Source organism: Dendropsophus ebraccatus, chromosome 8 (assembly GCF_027789765.1).
Source record: "Dendropsophus ebraccatus isolate aDenEbr1 chromosome 8, aDenEbr1.pat, whole genome shotgun sequence".
Taxonomy (NCBI): domain Eukaryota; kingdom Metazoa; phylum Chordata; class Amphibia; order Anura; family Hylidae; genus Dendropsophus; species Dendropsophus ebraccatus.
This window is the reverse complement of record NC_091461.1, coordinates 10,309,092-10,325,730: the sequence shown is the minus strand read 5'-3', so window position 1 is coordinate 10,325,730 and position 16,639 is coordinate 10,309,092. Positions and strand designations below refer to the sequence as shown.

At 46.6% G+C, this 16,639-nt stretch overlaps 3 protein-coding genes across 3 annotated transcripts in view; 2 read left to right on the top strand and 1 right to left on the bottom strand.

The window, feature by feature from the left end:
• The window catches only part of PDCD4 (programmed cell death 4), a 29,584-nt gene extending 21,881 nt beyond the window's left edge, over positions 1 to 7,703 (top strand). The window contains exons 7-12 of the mRNA XM_069979788.1: positions 2 to 99; positions 1,257 to 1,371; positions 2,848 to 2,955; positions 3,032 to 3,142; positions 3,261 to 3,400; positions 6,991 to 7,703. Of these exons, the coding sequence (XP_069835889.1) occupies positions 2 to 99; positions 1,257 to 1,371; positions 2,848 to 2,955; positions 3,032 to 3,142; positions 3,261 to 3,400; positions 6,991 to 7,051 (633 nt within the window). The 3' untranslated portion in view covers positions 7,052 to 7,703. The remainder of the gene's footprint in view (position 1; positions 100 to 1,256; positions 1,372 to 2,847; positions 2,956 to 3,031; positions 3,143 to 3,260; positions 3,401 to 6,990) is intronic.
• Positions 7,704 to 8,938: 1,235 nt separating this feature from the next.
• Positions 8,939 to 14,749, bottom strand: BBIP1 (BBSome interacting protein 1). Its single transcript, XM_069978819.1, has 3 exons — positions 14,443 to 14,749; positions 12,049 to 12,147; positions 8,939 to 9,249 (listed from the first exon to the last, which is right to left on the bottom strand). The coding sequence occupies exons 2-3, from the start codon at positions 12,092 to 12,094 to the stop codon at positions 9,083 to 9,085; spliced, it is 213 nt and encodes a 70-aa protein (XP_069834920.1). The 5' UTR covers positions 12,095 to 12,147; positions 14,443 to 14,749; the 3' UTR covers positions 8,939 to 9,082.
• A 118-nt stretch (positions 14,750 to 14,867) lies between these two features.
• Positions 14,868 to 16,639, top strand: part of SHOC2 (SHOC2 leucine rich repeat scaffold protein) — a 33,035-nt gene continuing 31,263 nt past the window's right edge. Inside the window, exon 1 of the mRNA XM_069979787.1 lies at positions 14,868 to 14,951. The gene's annotated coding sequence lies outside the window, so the exon portion shown is untranslated. The remainder of the gene's footprint in view (positions 14,952 to 16,639) is intronic.

Genomic DNA, 16,639 nt, shown 5'->3' with positions numbered 1-16,639 from the left:
GCTGGTGGGTCAGTTTATTGCCAGAGCAGTTGGCGATGGGATCCTGAACAAGAGTTACATAGATGCCCACAAAGGCACAGTGGATTGCGACCACTCTCGGTATGTTATATCCCTAAGGCTAGGAACATTAAACTAAACAAATGCAATATTTCACATAGTTGAGTTATACAGTCTTAATGGCTATCTGGACTGCCAGTTCTGGGGGATGGGAAGTCTAGGCAGTCATCTAGAGCGTACAGCTTAGCTATGTGAAATATTGTCAAATGCCAATTTACTGTAAGGGTAACTTCACACACACCGTATCGCAGCAGATTTTCTGCTGTCGATCCGCAGCAGATCCGCAGCTGAATTATTCTAAATAACTGAACACTGCATCAAATTTGCACCATCAAATCTGCTGCGGATCTGCTGCAGATTTGGTGTGTGTGAAGGCACCCTAATGGTGTATTTCCATTTTACAAAGTTAGGGATTAGGATTCGGGATAACCAGCTGATTGTGGATAAAAGAGCTGTCGGTAACAGCCTAACACTACTAACACAGCTCCCCAGGATCAGCTAGTTATCATTAGAACACCCTTTAAAGGGTACAGTATGTTTGCACTGGACAGTTTATAGATTTAAACTTTATAAAGATTTAGTACATTTATGAATATATTACATTACCTATCCTGTATTAGGGAATATGCACACTGAGTAAATGTCGTGGATAAGCCACGCCGATCCCATAGGCTCCATTCTATGGTATGGCGGATTCCGCTGTCCACCCGTGGAATTGACATGTCAATTCTTTGGGCAAACTATGGAATCTGCCCGAGCATAGAATGGAGCCTATGTGACAGGCAGAGCACCAAGTAGGAATGTGGGGGGAGATGGGGGTCAAGTAATCGAATCAGCACTCACTATTCTGCTGGTGGAGTCACTGTGTACATACATTACTGATCCTGAGTTATAGCCAGTATTATACTCCAGAGCTGCGCTCACTATTCTGCTGGTGGAGTCACTGTGTACATACATTACTGATCCTGAGTTATAGCCAGTATTATACTCCAGAGCTGCACTCACGTTTTCAGCTTGACTGCCCCCCCCCCTTTTTTTTTTTTTAACTGTCATTTTTAAGTAACTTTTAACCTCTGCAATTTCCACTAAAATCCAAGTAAATGGAATGATAAATCTGGGACTTTGTGTCTTCACGTCTCACTTTTTCCTTTGAAGAAGCTTTGTATAGTGACGGCTGTGTACTCCTTTCTTCTTTACAGAGAAGCCTTGAATCGGGCAGCAGTTCTCCTAAGTATGACTAGAGTGGGAAGAAAAATTGACAGTGTCTGGGGCTTAGGAGGCGGTCAGCAGCCAGTTAAAAATCTGGTGAAAGAGGTAAATTTGGTCAAACCAGACAAGTGCAAATGTTCATTTAAACCATTATGCGGAAGTACAGTGCTATGTCACCCATAGGCTCTCGTTAGAAAAATGTATTGCCAGAGCAGTTGGCCCAGATTTATCAAAGCTGAATCTGCAATTGGTTGCTGTGGCATTTTACACCAGTGTATATCTTACACCCTTTGATAAATCTCCCTCATTGTTCGGTATCCGAACAAAACCAGGAGGGATAGCTGTTAGCTCAATTATTGTACATCTGACAGTTACTGAGGCGTTTGGATGCCAAGGTTACGGGATGAGAATCTCCGCTCTAAATGGGTGAGCGGCAGCCAGAGAGGGGCTCCCCGCTGGGCATTTCCAGTGACCCGGAGCTCCTGCACAGTGATGTCCTCCCTCTCCAATTTGACTCGGCGGCATAGGAGACACGCCAGCTGCCTGGGGACAGAGTACGTCACTGTGCACAGAGATCAAGTCACCCCCAATACACCAACAGCAACCACCTTTAGGGTGCGTTCACACCTACAGGATCTGCAGCAGATTTGATGCTGTGTTCAGTTATTTAAATGAAATCTGCTGCAGAAAATAAGCTGCAGATCCTGTAGGTGTGAACGCACCATTATACTGCCGGCAGTCCATTGTGCAGGAGGAGAATGAGAGCAGCCACCTAGAGAGGGGGACATCACTGTGCAGGAGCTCCAGCTCACCAGAAAAGCCACTGGCCACATACATTTGACACCAGTGTATATGTCAGTTGTAAAGTGCAAACGCTGTTTGAATAGACTACAAAAGTTTTTGAAAATAAGTAGACAAACTAATTTAACCTTTCAGTGACTGATCCTTAAAAGGTTTGTCCAGGAATAAAAAAAGAGTAGCCCTAAGTTGCATTAAAGCCCAGGTGTGGAAGAGGTTGTAAGAAGAGACAGAGCTTTGGTTAATCCTAGAGAAGCCAAGAAAACTTCAGAGAGACATGTTAAAAGTTGTGATCAGTCAGGTTTAGACCATGACCATGGTTAGGAGAACGAGCTGGGAGAAGTCCACATGCAGCGCATTCACTCCCAAATCCATGTCACATGACCTAGACTGACTTTCAATGCAAGTCTATGGGGTCTGTCAGAGTGGGGAGAGAAGTGCGGCAGTGCAGTCGTCTCCCTGCTCGTCCTACTGATAAAAACTTTTGATGTGTCTCTGTTCGTTCAGTATTTGAATACCAGTGGCTGCAGCCTTACAGAGTCTGGGAATGGCCTATGGCTAAACTTGTATTTTCCAGGACTCCCTAGGGCTGCATCCAACTTCTCCAGCCACCAGTATGAAAATACTGACGGATCATATTCAAGTATGCTCTAGTTGCGCTTATCTCTACTGAATATTTCTATCTGAGGAAGGGCCTGTTATCATGGATGGACTTTGAATCAACAGTGTTGTATTAGTCGCTGTATTCGTACTTCCTTTACTATTGTGTGTTCTCCCTATCAGATTGATATGCTGCTAAAAGAATACGTGTTATCTGGCGATGTGTCAGAAGCTGAACGCTGTCTCCAGGAGCTGGAAGTCCCTCACTTTCACCATGAGCTTGTGTATGAGGTGAGGAACCTTTCTTCTCTGCACACTCATCAGCTCTATAACATACATTATATACAGTGTGTATATCTATACACAGGCAATACTGATGGTTCTGGAAGCAAGTGGCGACACCACCTACAAGATGATGCTGAATTTGTTAGAAGCCCTGTGGAAGTCGGCTGTAATTACTTTGGACCAAATGAAAAGGGTAAGACTGCCCTCTGGTGGTGGGAAACTGAATCTGCAGCGAGCGCTGGGACTGCATGAAAACGAGTAACACGTCATATAACTAATGTTCCCTCTTTGTCGTTCTGCTTGTTTTACAGGGCTACGATAGGATTTACCATGAAATTCCAGATATTAATTTGGATGTACCACATGCATACTCAGTTCTGGAACGTTTTGTGGAAGATTGCTTCAGAGCTGGAATCATCTCTAAACAAATACGGGACCAATGTCCATCAAGGTGATAACGTCTCTTCAGTGACTTTTATACGTTACTACTAGGTTACCGAAACTAATTGTGACCAAATAGTAGAACAGAACCCAGTTATCGGTGCTGTCATGTGGTATGCGCTTAAACACATTGTCATAGTAAAACAGGCTCAGCCCAAGACTATAACTTCTCTATCCCAAAATGATACAATTGAAATATCTAATTTCTGCAAAAAACATGCCCCGTAAAGCTATGGGAGAAAAAAAATATAATATTCTCGGAAAGAGTAATGTGTTCGGAGCCAGGAGAATGCTGTGGCTTCTTCAGCTTCTCTCTAAGACCTTATTCACACGTTCAATGATTTTTCCGGTTTGCATTTAGGTCCTATGTACACATCCGCAAAAATGTTCACCTGGTAAATCCCATAGGCTTTTACTGGCTAATAATGATCTGCACCAGGACATGTCCTATTTTTTCACGGAACGGATTGTGGATCTGTGAAAAAGCAGAATGTGTGTATTAAGCACAATAGAAATCAGTGGGCACCAAGTTGATCAATGGGCACTTGCAAAAACAGCACCACCCCTGTCCTGAGGTTGTGTGTGGTATTACAATTTAGCTCCATTCACTTCAATAGAAATGAGCTGCAAAACCCACACTGAAGACAGAAGAGGTGCTGTTTGTGGAAGAAAGCAGGATTTTAAAGGGACAACCTCTTTAAAATCCTTATGTTTATGTGCTTATGTGTTGCAGTGCAAAGCTGAGTCCATGTACTGCAGACATTTTCCATTACACATTGGAATCTGCATACATTACATGCAGACTTTTGGGTGTATTTCACACTATGCATCGCAAAAGGTAAAAGGTGCAACAAAATGGAAAAACTGCAGATTTGAAAAATTAATTTGTATATTTTTTCCTTCTGTGTGCGGAGGGGGCTTTCAGAACCCTGTTTAGATGGTCCCAAGTGACCACAACCTCTGACATGCCTCATTTATTAAAGGAGTTTATTAAAGTATTGTATTGCCCCCCCAAAAGATATAAAAATCCCCAATATACACTTATTACGGGAAATACTTACAAAGTGCTTTTTTTCCCTGCACTTACTACTGCATGAAGGCGTCACTTCCTGGTTAACATGGTGATGTCACTTCCTGGATAACATGTTGATGTCACTTTCTGGATAACATGGTGGCGTCACTTCCTGGATAACACGGTGATTTCAGGAGCCGACTCCCAGAGCTGTGTGGGCTGTGGCTGCTGGAGAGGATGATGGCAGGGGGATGCTTAGTGTCCCTCCAGTGCCCTGTGTCCCTCAGTGTCCCCCTGCCATCATCCTCTCCAGCAGCCACAGCCGCACAGTTCTGGGAGTCAGGTCGTGGCATCACCATGTTATCCAGGAAGTGACATCACTGTGTTATCCAGGAAGTGAAGCCTTAAAGCGTAACTGTCATTTCAGGGTCATTTTTCTGAAAACATTAAATATCAACAGTACAAGCGATTTTAAGAAACTATGTAATAGGTTTTATGTACTAAAAGAGTTTCCTTCTGTACTGAAAAAGCAATCTCCCAGCCTCCCCCCTCACTGCAGAAGCAGCAGGATTTCTGTCTGCATTATGTGGCTATAGAGAGGGGAGGGGCTGTTAGGAGTGACTGAGCACGGAGCAGTCCTGCAAAGCACAACACCCTGCAATCTTCTCTCAGTAAGTTCATAGATAAGCACTGACCTTTCTGACACCTGAATCCTGTGGTTTAGGTGCCCAGACAGTCTACAAACAGCTGACCTTCATGTCACCTCTTCCTGCTCCCTCATCTCCCTCGGCCCCTCCCCCCTTCATAGGCTTACAATGGAGAGAGCAGAGCCCGTCTTCACTGGCTTCTCTGTAATGAAGACGTGTTTGCCTGATAATGCACAGATAAGAAGTCAGGGGGGAGGCTGGGAGATTGCTTCTTGAGTACAGAAGGAGGCTTTTTTGGCTGATGAAACCTATTACAGAGTTTCTTAAAATCGCTTATACTACTGATTTCTGCAATAAAAAAAAACATGACAATTACATTTTAATGAAGAAGTAAGTGCAGGGAAAAGCACTTTATAAGCATTTCCTATAATAAGTGTATATTGGTGATTTGTATAACTTTTGGGGGCCAATACAATACTTTTATTAAAAAAATTGCCAGACTTTTCCTTTAATAACTGTTTTTGGAACCTTTCCATTGGAGGCCTATTTTTAGGATAGTTTATCAATATCTGAGTGGTGGAAGTCCGACACACAGCACCCGGGCAAGCCAGCTGTTTGCCAGAGCAATGGTGACACGTGCCTATTCAGAGAACAGAGCTGAAAGCAGACTGCTCCATACATCATATAGTGGCCATGCTGGGTTACTGCATCTCCATTCCCATTCCCAGTGGGATGCTTTACTGAAGCTGGTCAGTAGGGGGTGCCTGTCCTGAGGATGGGTCATTAAAGCCTGAATAACCCCTTTAAAATTATTTGGAAGATACTAGCAGATAATGCCTCAGATACAAGGTTTTCTCTTCATACTTGGACTGGGAGCTATGTAGTTTCTGCAGTGATGATGACTAAATCTGTGACTTTGACCTAAAGACAATGAATGATTGTTGTTTGCCTATTTAAGTATATTCTGGCGTCCCTTGGTGCATTGTTAAAGCTTTGCCTTCTGCTTGTAAATGTTTTATAAAACGTTAATCCCTTCATGTATGGGCATGTGTGAGAGTGATGAAGGCAAGCACAGCAAATGTAAAGCATCCATTTATGGGGCTTCCTAGCTTCCCTGTGTATATAGTGACTGGGGTGTACTGAGAGAGGTGCTCTTACCTTGTGCATGGAGAGCTTAGGCCATGTGTGCGCTATACATTACCGCAGAGACTGTGAGCAAGTTGTTACTTTTCTAGCTTCTGCACTTGTCACTTGCAACATTAACTATGTATAACAGACTGGACACTTAAAGGGGTGCTTTTTCATTCAAATCAATGCGTGTTAGTAATTTATACAGTTTAGTAATTTACTTCTATTTAAAATTCTCCATTCTTCCTATACTTATCAGCTGCTGTATGTCCTGCAGGAAGTGGGAATTCTCTCCAGTCTGACACTGTGCTCTCTGCTGCCACCTCTGTCCATGTCAGGAACTGTCCAGAGCAGCAGAAAATCCTCATAGAAAACCTGTTCTGCACAGTTCCTGATATGGACAAAGGAGGAAGCAGAGAGTATTGTGTCAGACTGGAAAGAATACACTACTTCCTGCAGGACATACAGCAGCTGATAAGTACATAAGTACTGGAAGACTGGAGATGTTTAATTAGAAGTAAATTACAAATCTCAAACTTTCTGATACCAGTTGATTTGAAAGAAAAAAAAATGTAACCGAACTACCCCTTTAAAGGGAACCTGGCCTTATTTCATGATTGATAGATTGCTCTCTGTTTTGGTATAGGACAGGGATGGGGAACCTTTGGTCCTAAAGCTGTTGCAAAACTACTATGTCCATCAATGTTCCATTTAACACTACCCCCATTGTGCAGTCTCTGTCCAGAGAATGCAGATCAGAAGATTAAATTGAAAAAATAAAATGTAATTTTAATTTCTTTCTTTCCATCACAGAGGAAGAAAACGATTTGTGAGTGAAGGAGACGGCGGGCGTCTGAAATCTGAGAGCTATTAGAGGAAAGGACGTCAGGAAGCGTCATGGCCGGGCACAGTTAATGTTTTCTAACTCTCTATATACATTGTTATGGGTACAGAGCCTTTCTATGATAGTTTTCTATATAAAACCATTTCAGAAGTTCATTGATGGGGGTAGGTAGATGTACAGAGGCAAGTGGTGAAACACATAAGCTACACTGTATATGTGAGGAAGTGCCATTTGTGTCTTGTAATCACAGCCGTCTCCTCGTCTCCTACACAGTCAATGTGTCGTGGTAAATCACCCTGAAGACTTGTTATGGCGGGGGCCCGTGGCCCTGTGACCCCTCGTTGGCTGCTGCTCTTTATAAACCTTTTTGCTTTGGTAGTTGAAAGGGAGAAGTGACTTGTTCTGAATAATTTATCCACTTGTGCCAGAGGTGCAGAGTTTTTGGCTTTATTTTTTTTAAGCAAATGGATTGGTTATATGGGGGTGGGTGGTTTTTATTCACCTTTCCAATGGAACACAAAAAAAAATTTTGACATGAAAACGTACAGTACATGGTGGCTGGAACATCTATTTTTCTACAACAAAAAAATTTTATCTGGAAATACAAGCTGAGTTCTGCTAGAACGCGTATGTATATACATGAGTGCAAAACTAAATAAATATGTTTAGTGACGCAGCAAAATGCTGGATGGTGCTTGTGTCTTCTTTAAAGGGATCAAATTATTCTTCAAGGACCGACTGACTGTGATGGCTAAAAATCGCTAAATCCGGAGCTGCTACTCCCTGGAAGATGAGCCATTCCCCTTATTAAATTTACAGTTTACAGAATTGGGCTATGTTCAGAGTTTAAACAACAGCCGCTGTTTGACATGTTACTGCGGCCGATACTGCCATATCTTCCGCAGGAACATAATTTTATTTTATTTGGATTGCGGGCACATTTGGGTGTGCTTGAAATCCAATCAACCATTGTACTCTATGCAACGTACGGCTGTACATTGCATGAACAGAGCAGAACAACGGACATTTGCACTCTAGCAGCTGGAAATAATTGACATGTCAATTGCTTCTGTGGCCGTACCTAACAATGGCTGTTGTTCAATACAGCGAGTGACAAGGACTATTGTTTCCATAGAGTTCAATGCAGTGCATTTTTTAAGGCAAGAACGCCTGCTTTAATTGCCAACAACTGTCATTCTTGTCCTAAAAAATACACTGTGTGAATATAGCCTTATAACGTCCACTGGTAACAAACGCCAGTAAACAGAAGTCCTGCACCTCTCTGTTGCCAACCAATGCAGTTTTCATGAGTTGTCATGGAGCATTAAAGTTAAAGCAGAATCTGTCAGGATGTGACTCAAGGGCCTAAATTTAGAACTGCTTGGTAACAACTTGAATTGCCGAGAGATTAAGTATAACCTGTGTGTGGTCTGTCTGACTTGCATAAAGCAGATGAAGATTTCTGTGGCCAAAGTAAAGCCAGGATATGACAGGAGAACATGTACCATAATGATGTGACTATTGTGCACTAGGAATCTTCTACCTTTTTAGAGAACAGGTAAGTGGCTGCATTCAGCTCCCAGCACCTGAAGAAGATGGATGCCCCCAAAAGAAGTCCTGGAAAATGTGGATCCAGCCCTTTGCCATAGGCTTTATCCATGTTCTCCTGGCAGTCCTAGGGCAGCATCCAAGTTCTTCAGATGGAGAGGTATGCCGAGTTTTTGTGTTTGGCTCAGCAGGCGAACCCGGACTCATCACTACTCCTAGGCTTGTTCCGGTGATAGGTTGGGGGCTGAGCATCCAGACCCTGACTGATGAAAACTTCTGATGTCTTTCTGCCATATGAAAAGTTTTTTAAAATGTAATGAAATCCCATTGCTTTGTTCTGCCAAAATCATCACAGGTAGCCTGGCCGTATATGCCTTAAATATCAATGTTTAATGCCAAATAACTTACAGAACGGAGTAACTAACAAGGTAAATAAAGTTATACATACAAAACTGTACAGGGAAGGGGGATGTGACGCGACTAGCGGACATCTTGGGGCTGCATCTAAGTTGCTCAGGGTTGGGTTTCAGCCGGGTTGCTCTGAGCCATCTCCTGCTGTCTGACTGTTTCCAGGGCATCTCGCTGCATCTTCTCCAGCTTTGCCAAGGTGACTGATTTTAGGGGTAACAGCTTTGGTTTGCACATTACCATGGTCGGGACGTCTTCAACGCACAGCTGCCCTACAGATGACGAGCAGAAATGAACAAAAATCATGAACTGCATTGACTAAAAATAAGGTTAGGGCTACATGGTGACCCAGGGTATGCTGTCTGCACTGCAGCTACTGAGGGGGGATGCGGTTACATTCTGATCCACAAGCTGCCATAACCAGAACTACATTGTTAAAGCCAGGGCTACTTGGCAGCCAAAGATTGTTGTGTGACCACAGTGCAGCACTAGCCTCCAATGTGTTCAGTAATTTTAGTCATGGCCTTCATCACTGACCTCTACATATAAAGGTCCCATATACCTTAAATTATTCATTTTAACCCAATGCTCAGGGTATGTGCTCACACAGGAATAGGTGAGGAATTTCAAGCAGAATCTCGCTTTATCTGGCGCAATTTTGGCTTGAAATTCCACCCGTAAAATACGTACAGAGCAATGTCTCATTGTGTTCCATTGGCTTTCCGTTCTATTGTTCACACATGAAATGTTCCACCGTGGATCCGCTATCCACCAAATAAATTGACATGTAAAGTCTTTGGCCGGTTTCCGCAAGAGAAATCCGTAGAAGTCATTGGGGCTTTTAATTTCTGCCTATTCCTCAGTATGAACATACCCTCACAGCAGATTCAGATGCTGTGAGGGTGCTGAACGTTCCTGTGTATGTGGAGGATGGGAGAGATAACTGATGGACGTCAGTTATTAAATGTATGGCCAGCTAAAGAACCATTGCCTAAGGCTAATGTCACTCTTCCTTTAGGTTTTGGGAAGGAGCCAGGAGATGGCCCATGGGAACACAGGCTGATGTGGTGCTTGTACTTATACACAGCAATAGATAGAAATAAGCAGAGCTGCAGTGTAAAGTATGGGGAAGAAGAGAGCTGCAGCCAGGACAACCAATGTGACAGCAGATGGACTGGACTGCATAAGATCCCTGTACACAGTAGATGACCACAGCTCTGAGCTATAATGCAGCAAAGCACTGGCCTTAAACCTGCGGCTCTCATGCAGTGCCAGGTCCCAGCAAAGCTTTGGCGTCCAGGCATGATGGGAATAGTAGTTCTGCAATGGCTAGAGGGACGATTATTTGACACCTGTGCCCTAAAGCTACTAAAGTAGGTGTTGGCCTTGAGGAGTACAACGTGCGTCCGCCTCTAATATTACCGGAAAATGGAGAAGTAAAAATTCTCAGCATTTTATATAAATCTGCCAAAAAAGTTGTGATTTTTGTCTGCAAACTCTAAAGTTTATGCTACAAAACTGCTGTATAAAGCAAACATTAGTCATAAGGTCCCTTTCACACATTAGTGTTAGAACGTAATCCTCTACTCCAAGAAGCACAGAAGTAACAGGAGCAGGTCACACGCAGGAGCACAGTGAAGCATAAAACATACATTTTACTTTGAGGGTACAAACACACACGGCGTATACGCTGCGTATTTACTGCTGCTATACGCAGAAGAAGCCCGGTTGTGGTGAAACGTACGTAGGGACAGCTGTGACCTCATAGGACAGATGGGTGAGTGTTACTACGGTTTATGATTACTTGTGTGTGTCTTGAGCCATACGATTGCTGGAATAGCAGGTTTACTCTGAGGGAGGACACACTAGTGTGGTTTATTATCTTTTATCTTTTGATTACCCATCTATCCTATGTTGTTGTCTATTTTATATGTATGGTACCTGGTTGTTTTTTAAATACTTTTTAGTGATATTTTATATGAAATCTCTATCATGTTATTATTATAATCGTGATAAATAAATTTTGCAGTGATTCAGAATCTATGCCCATGGTTGTTTTTGTATGCAGCAAATACGCAGCAGATTAGATCTAAATAACTGAACACAGCATCAAATCTGCTGCGTATCTGCTGTGTATACGCTGTGTGTGTTTGTACCCTAAAACACATAAAGTACTACGCGTTTCAAAGCTGAATCGGCCTCTTCCTCAGGTACATAAGAAATAGACAAGTATATGCTCTCGCTAAACAGAATTGACATAACAAACAAAAGCGGCTGACAATATAAAGAGTCAGTACCATGAAACGCATTAGACAACACAAGTAGCATAAAATGGCAGAAAATTTTAAGAGACAATATCATAAAATGCATAACATAAATAACATGAACATAAAAAGCAACAATCCTATGGCATATATAAAGCATCAATGAAGCGGCATAGCCTATAACTGAACATGTGAGCTGCACAAGTCACATCAGTATTGTCATTTCTGTCCTGGTCTGTTGACTGCAAAAAGTCACCTGCATTGCTTATATATTTTGCACAAAAAAAGGAAGGTCTGAATAAGAGGAAATGCAGACGATCAGATACTTACGGATGTACGTCCCATAAGTCGTCCGATTTTTGCAGATGCCCATTTTCTATGGACAAATTCGGCCAGTAATTTGCCGGGTTCTTTGCGGCACAGATCACAGCCCCATCATGGACCTGTAACAACTACTGGTGTGCGAACGGGTCCGTAGAAATCAGAGGATACAATACTGTCTGCAATTACGGACTGTATTATACTGACGTGTGAAGCTGGTGAGGGTATACGGCTCCCCCGCTCCCACCTCTTCTGTTTCCCGATCGGACGCCACTCCATAATCACTCAAACTTTTTTTTTTTCTTCTCTAAATCATTTCTGGCGCCCTCTGAATTTATTTTGCCCTTTCAGGCCCTGACTTCCAGCTCTTTGCGAGGGGTTAATCCTGTCCCTTTAATGTCGGAGTCCCCGCTGTCACACATTTTATGATGTTGTCTCCTGATGGGAGCGTCGCTGAACATATCCTAGTAAAATGTGTGCACTCACCTTGTTTGGGGAGCACCTCCCGGAACATAGACTTCACCTCTGGCATTGTGGATATATGGAGGAGGGAGGCCGGTCTGCTCACACGATGTCCCGGACTGTCTATGAGGTAAGAGGGATGGCGATCAGTGCATGGTGCAGATACTATGGGATCTTATATCATCACTTATCTCCACTGTCTGGATGACAACCTATCATTTACTTCCCAGGTTTTCGCTGATAAATCATTGTATAGGGAACTTTCTGCTACTTTACTATATACTTTGCGTTTTTTACATCTCTGTTTATAGTCACCAAATAGAAACCCTATTCTTTCTGTGCTGTACAGACCTAATACTACATCATATCCTGTCCACAAGCAGCAGAGACTCTGTTACCAATTATCATGGGCAAAGTCTAGGCCGTTCTTTTCACAGAGGATTGCCAGGTGTCACACTTGGGGGACAGGATAGTGACACTTGGGGGACAGGATAGTGACACTTGGGGGACAGGATAGTGACACTTGGGGTACAGGATAGTGACACGCTGACACTTGGGGTACAGGATAGTGACACTTTGGGTACAGGATAGTGACACGCTGACACTTGGGGTACAGGATAGTGACACGCTGACACTTGGGGTACAGGATAGTGACACTTTGGGTACAGGATAGTGACACGCTGACACTTGGGGTACAGGATAGTGACACGCTGACACTTGGGGTACAGGATAATGACACGCTGACACTTGGGGTACAGGATAGTGACACTTTGGGTATAGGATAGTGACACGCCGACACTTGGGGTACAGGATAGTGACACGCTGACACTTGGGGTACAGGATAGTGACACGCTGACACTTGGAATACATGATAGTGACACTTGGGGTACAGGATACTGACACTTGGAGTACAGGATAGTGACACACTGACACTTGGGGTACAGGATAATGACACTTGGGGTGCAGAATAGTGACACTTGGGGTACAAGATAGTGACACTTGGGGTACAGGATAGTGCCACTTGGGGTACAAGATAGTGCCACTGGGGGTACAGGATAAGGACACTTGGGGAAGTGACACTCGGGGTACAGGGTTCTGGCACAGGATACTGACACGCTGACAATTGGGGTACAGGATAGTGACACTTGGGGTACAGGATAGTGACACTTGGGGTACAGGATAGTGACACTTGGGGTACAGGATAGTGACACTTGGGGTACAGGATAGTGACACTTGGGGTACAGGATAATGACACTTGGGGTACAGGGTTGACATGCTGACACTTGGGGTACAGGATAGTGACACACTGACAGTTGGGGTACAGGATAGTGACACTTGGGGTACAGGATAATGACACTTGGGGTACAGGGTTCTGACATGCTGATATTTGGGGTACAGGATAGTGACACACTGACACTTGGGGTACAGGACAATGACACACTGACACTTGGGGTACAGGATAGTGACACTTGGGGTACAGGATAGTGACACTTGGGGTACAGGATAGTGACACGCTGACACTTGGGGTACAGGATAATGACATGCTGACACTTGGGGTACAGGATAGTGACACTTTGGGTATAGGATAGTGACACGCTGACACTTGGGGTACAGGATAGTGACACTTGGGGTACAGGATAGTGACAAGCTGACACTTGGGGTACAGGATAGTGACACGCTGACACTTGGAATACATGATAGTGACACTTGGGGTACAGGATAGTGACACTTGGGGTACAGGATAGTGACACTTGGGGTACAGGATAGTGACACTTGGGGTACAGGATAGTGACACTTGGGGTACAGGAAAGTGACACACTGACACTTGGGGTACAGGATAGTGACACTTGGGGTACAGGACAATGACACACTGACACTTGGAATACATGATAGTGACACTTGGGGTACAGGGTTCTGACATGCTGACACTTGGGGTACAGGATAGTGACACTTGGGGTACAGGATAGTGACACTTGGGGTACAGGATAGTGACACTTGGGTACAGGATAATGACACTTGGGGTACAGGATAGTGACACTCGGGGTACAGGATAGTGACACTTGGGTACAGGATAATGACACTTGGGGTACAGGATAGTGACACTCGGGGTACAGGATAGTGACACACTGACACTTGGGGTACAGGATAGTGACACACTGACACTTGGGGTACAGGATAGTGACACTTGGGGTACAGGATAATAACAATTGGGGTACAGGATGGTGACACTTGGGGTACAGGATAGTGACACCTGGGGTACCGGATAGTGACACTCGGGGTACAGGATAATAACACGCTGACACTTGGGGTACAGGATAGTGACACCTGGGGTACCGGATAGTGACACTCGGGGTACAGGATAATAACACGCTGACACATGAGGGGCCCGTTACCCTTCTCCCCGGGTCGGATATTTACCTGTGTGCAGCCGCGGAGAAGTATATAAATCCTACAGCCCTGTTACTTAGTAACGAGTGACGTCATCACGTAAGCAGTCAATGCGCACTGCACGCCGGGACCTGTAGTCATCTGGGTATAGGGCAGCGCTGGAGATTATAAGGCTTCAGTACAGTGTAAGAACAGAATCATGTTCCTGCGAAGCGTTTTTAAGCGTCAGAAAATCGTCCTACTCCTAAACTACAATCTTCATCTTCAGGCAGAATTATAAACTTAACTTTCAATAAAGTTCGTTCAATCCAAACAGTAACATCGCGAGAAAGAACGTGGAACACGCAAGAGGGCGGGGAGACGGCTGTCCTGTGACGGATGGTAGGTGGGGCCTAGTGACAGTCGATCACGTGGGTTGGTGGGAGGGGAGCGTGGTGACGTCATGCGTCGCAGAGCGGAGGAGGAGGCGGAGAGGAGGAGGAGGATGGCGGCGGATAGCAGAGCAAGGAGACGGGCGGAGGAATAACAACAACATCATGGTGCGTGTAATCCCCCGGCCTCCCCTCTGTGCTGTGTGTCTGTGGATGCAGCGGGTCTAATGTACCGGGGTGTGAGGGCCGCGTACTGCGATATCACGGGGACATGAGGCCCCGAAGCCTGGGCCCGAGCAGTCTACACCCCGTACCCTGTGTGTGAGCCCAGAGCCCCCTCCACCCCTGTGTGTGAGCACAGTGTCCCCCCTCCACCCCTGTGTGTGAGCCCAGAGCCCCCTCCACCCCTGTGTGTGAGCCCAGAGCCCCCTCCACCCCTGTGTGTGAGCCCAGAGCCCCCTCCACCCCTGTGTGTGAGCCCAGAGCCCCCTCCACCCCTGTGTGTGAGCCCAGAGCCCCCTCCACCCCTGTGTGTGAGCCCAGAGCCCCCTCCACCCCTGTGTGTGAGCCCAGAGCCCCCTCCACCCCTGTGTGTGAGCCCAGAGCCCCCTCCACCCCTGTGTGTGAGCCCAGAGCCCCCTCCACCCCTGTGTGTGAGCATAGTGTCCCCCCCTCCAACCCTGTGTGTGAGCATAGTGTCCCCCCCTCCACCCCTGTGTGTGAGCATAGTGTCCCCCCCTCCACCCCTGTGTGTGAGCATAGTGTCCCCCCCTCCACCCCTGTGTGTGAGCCCAGAGCCCCCACCACCCCTGTGTGTGAGCCCAGAGCCCCCTCCACCCCTGTGTGTGAGCCCAGAGCCCCCTCCACCCCTGTGTGTGAGCCCAGAGCCCCCTCCACCCCTGTGTGTGAGCCCAGAGCCCCCTCCACCCCTGTGTGTGAGCCCAGAGCCCCCTCCACCCCTGTGTGTGAGCCCAGAGCCCCCTCCACCCCTGTGTGTGAGCATAGTGTCCCCCCCTCCAACCCTGTGTGTGAGCATAGTGTCCCCCCCTCCACCCCTGTGTGTGAGCATAGTGTCCCCCCCTCCACCCCTGTGTGTGAGCATAGTGTCCCCCCCTCCACCCCTGTGTGTGAGCCCAGAGCCCCCTCCACCCCTGTGTGTGAGCCCAGAGCCCCCTCCACCCCTGTGTGTGAGCCCAGAGCCCCCTCCACCCCTGTGTGTGAGCCCAGAGCCCCCTCCACCCCTGTGTGTGAGCCCAGAGCCCCCTCCACCCCTGTGTGTGAGCCCAGAGCCCCCTCCACCCCTGTGTGTGAGCCCAGAGCCCCCTCCACCCCTGTGTGTGAGCCCAGAGCCCCCTCCACCCCTGTGTGTGAGCCCAGAGCCCCCTCCACCCCTGTGTGTGAGCCCAGAGCCCCCTCCACCCCTGTGTGTGAGCCCAGAGCCCCCTCCACCCCTGTGTGTGAGCCCAGAGCCCCCTCCACCCCTGTGTGTGAGCCCAGAGCCCCCTCCACCCCTGTGTGTGAGCCCAGAGCCCCCTCCACCCCTGTGTGTGAGCCCAGAGCCCCCTCCACCCCTGTGTGTGAGCCCAGAGCCCCCTCCACCCCTGTGTGTGAGCCCAGAGCCCCCTCCACCCCTGTGTGTGAGCCCAGAGCCCCCTCCACCCCTGTGTGTGAGCCCAGAGCCCCCTCCACCCCTGTGTGTGAGCCCAGAGCCCCCTCCACCCCTGTGTGTGAGCCCAGAGCCCCCTCCACCCCTGTGTGTGAGCCCAGAGCCCCCTCCACCCCTGTGTGTGAGCCCAGAGCCCCCTCCACCCCTGTGTGTGAGCCCAGAGCCCCCTCCACCCCTGTGTGTGAGCCCA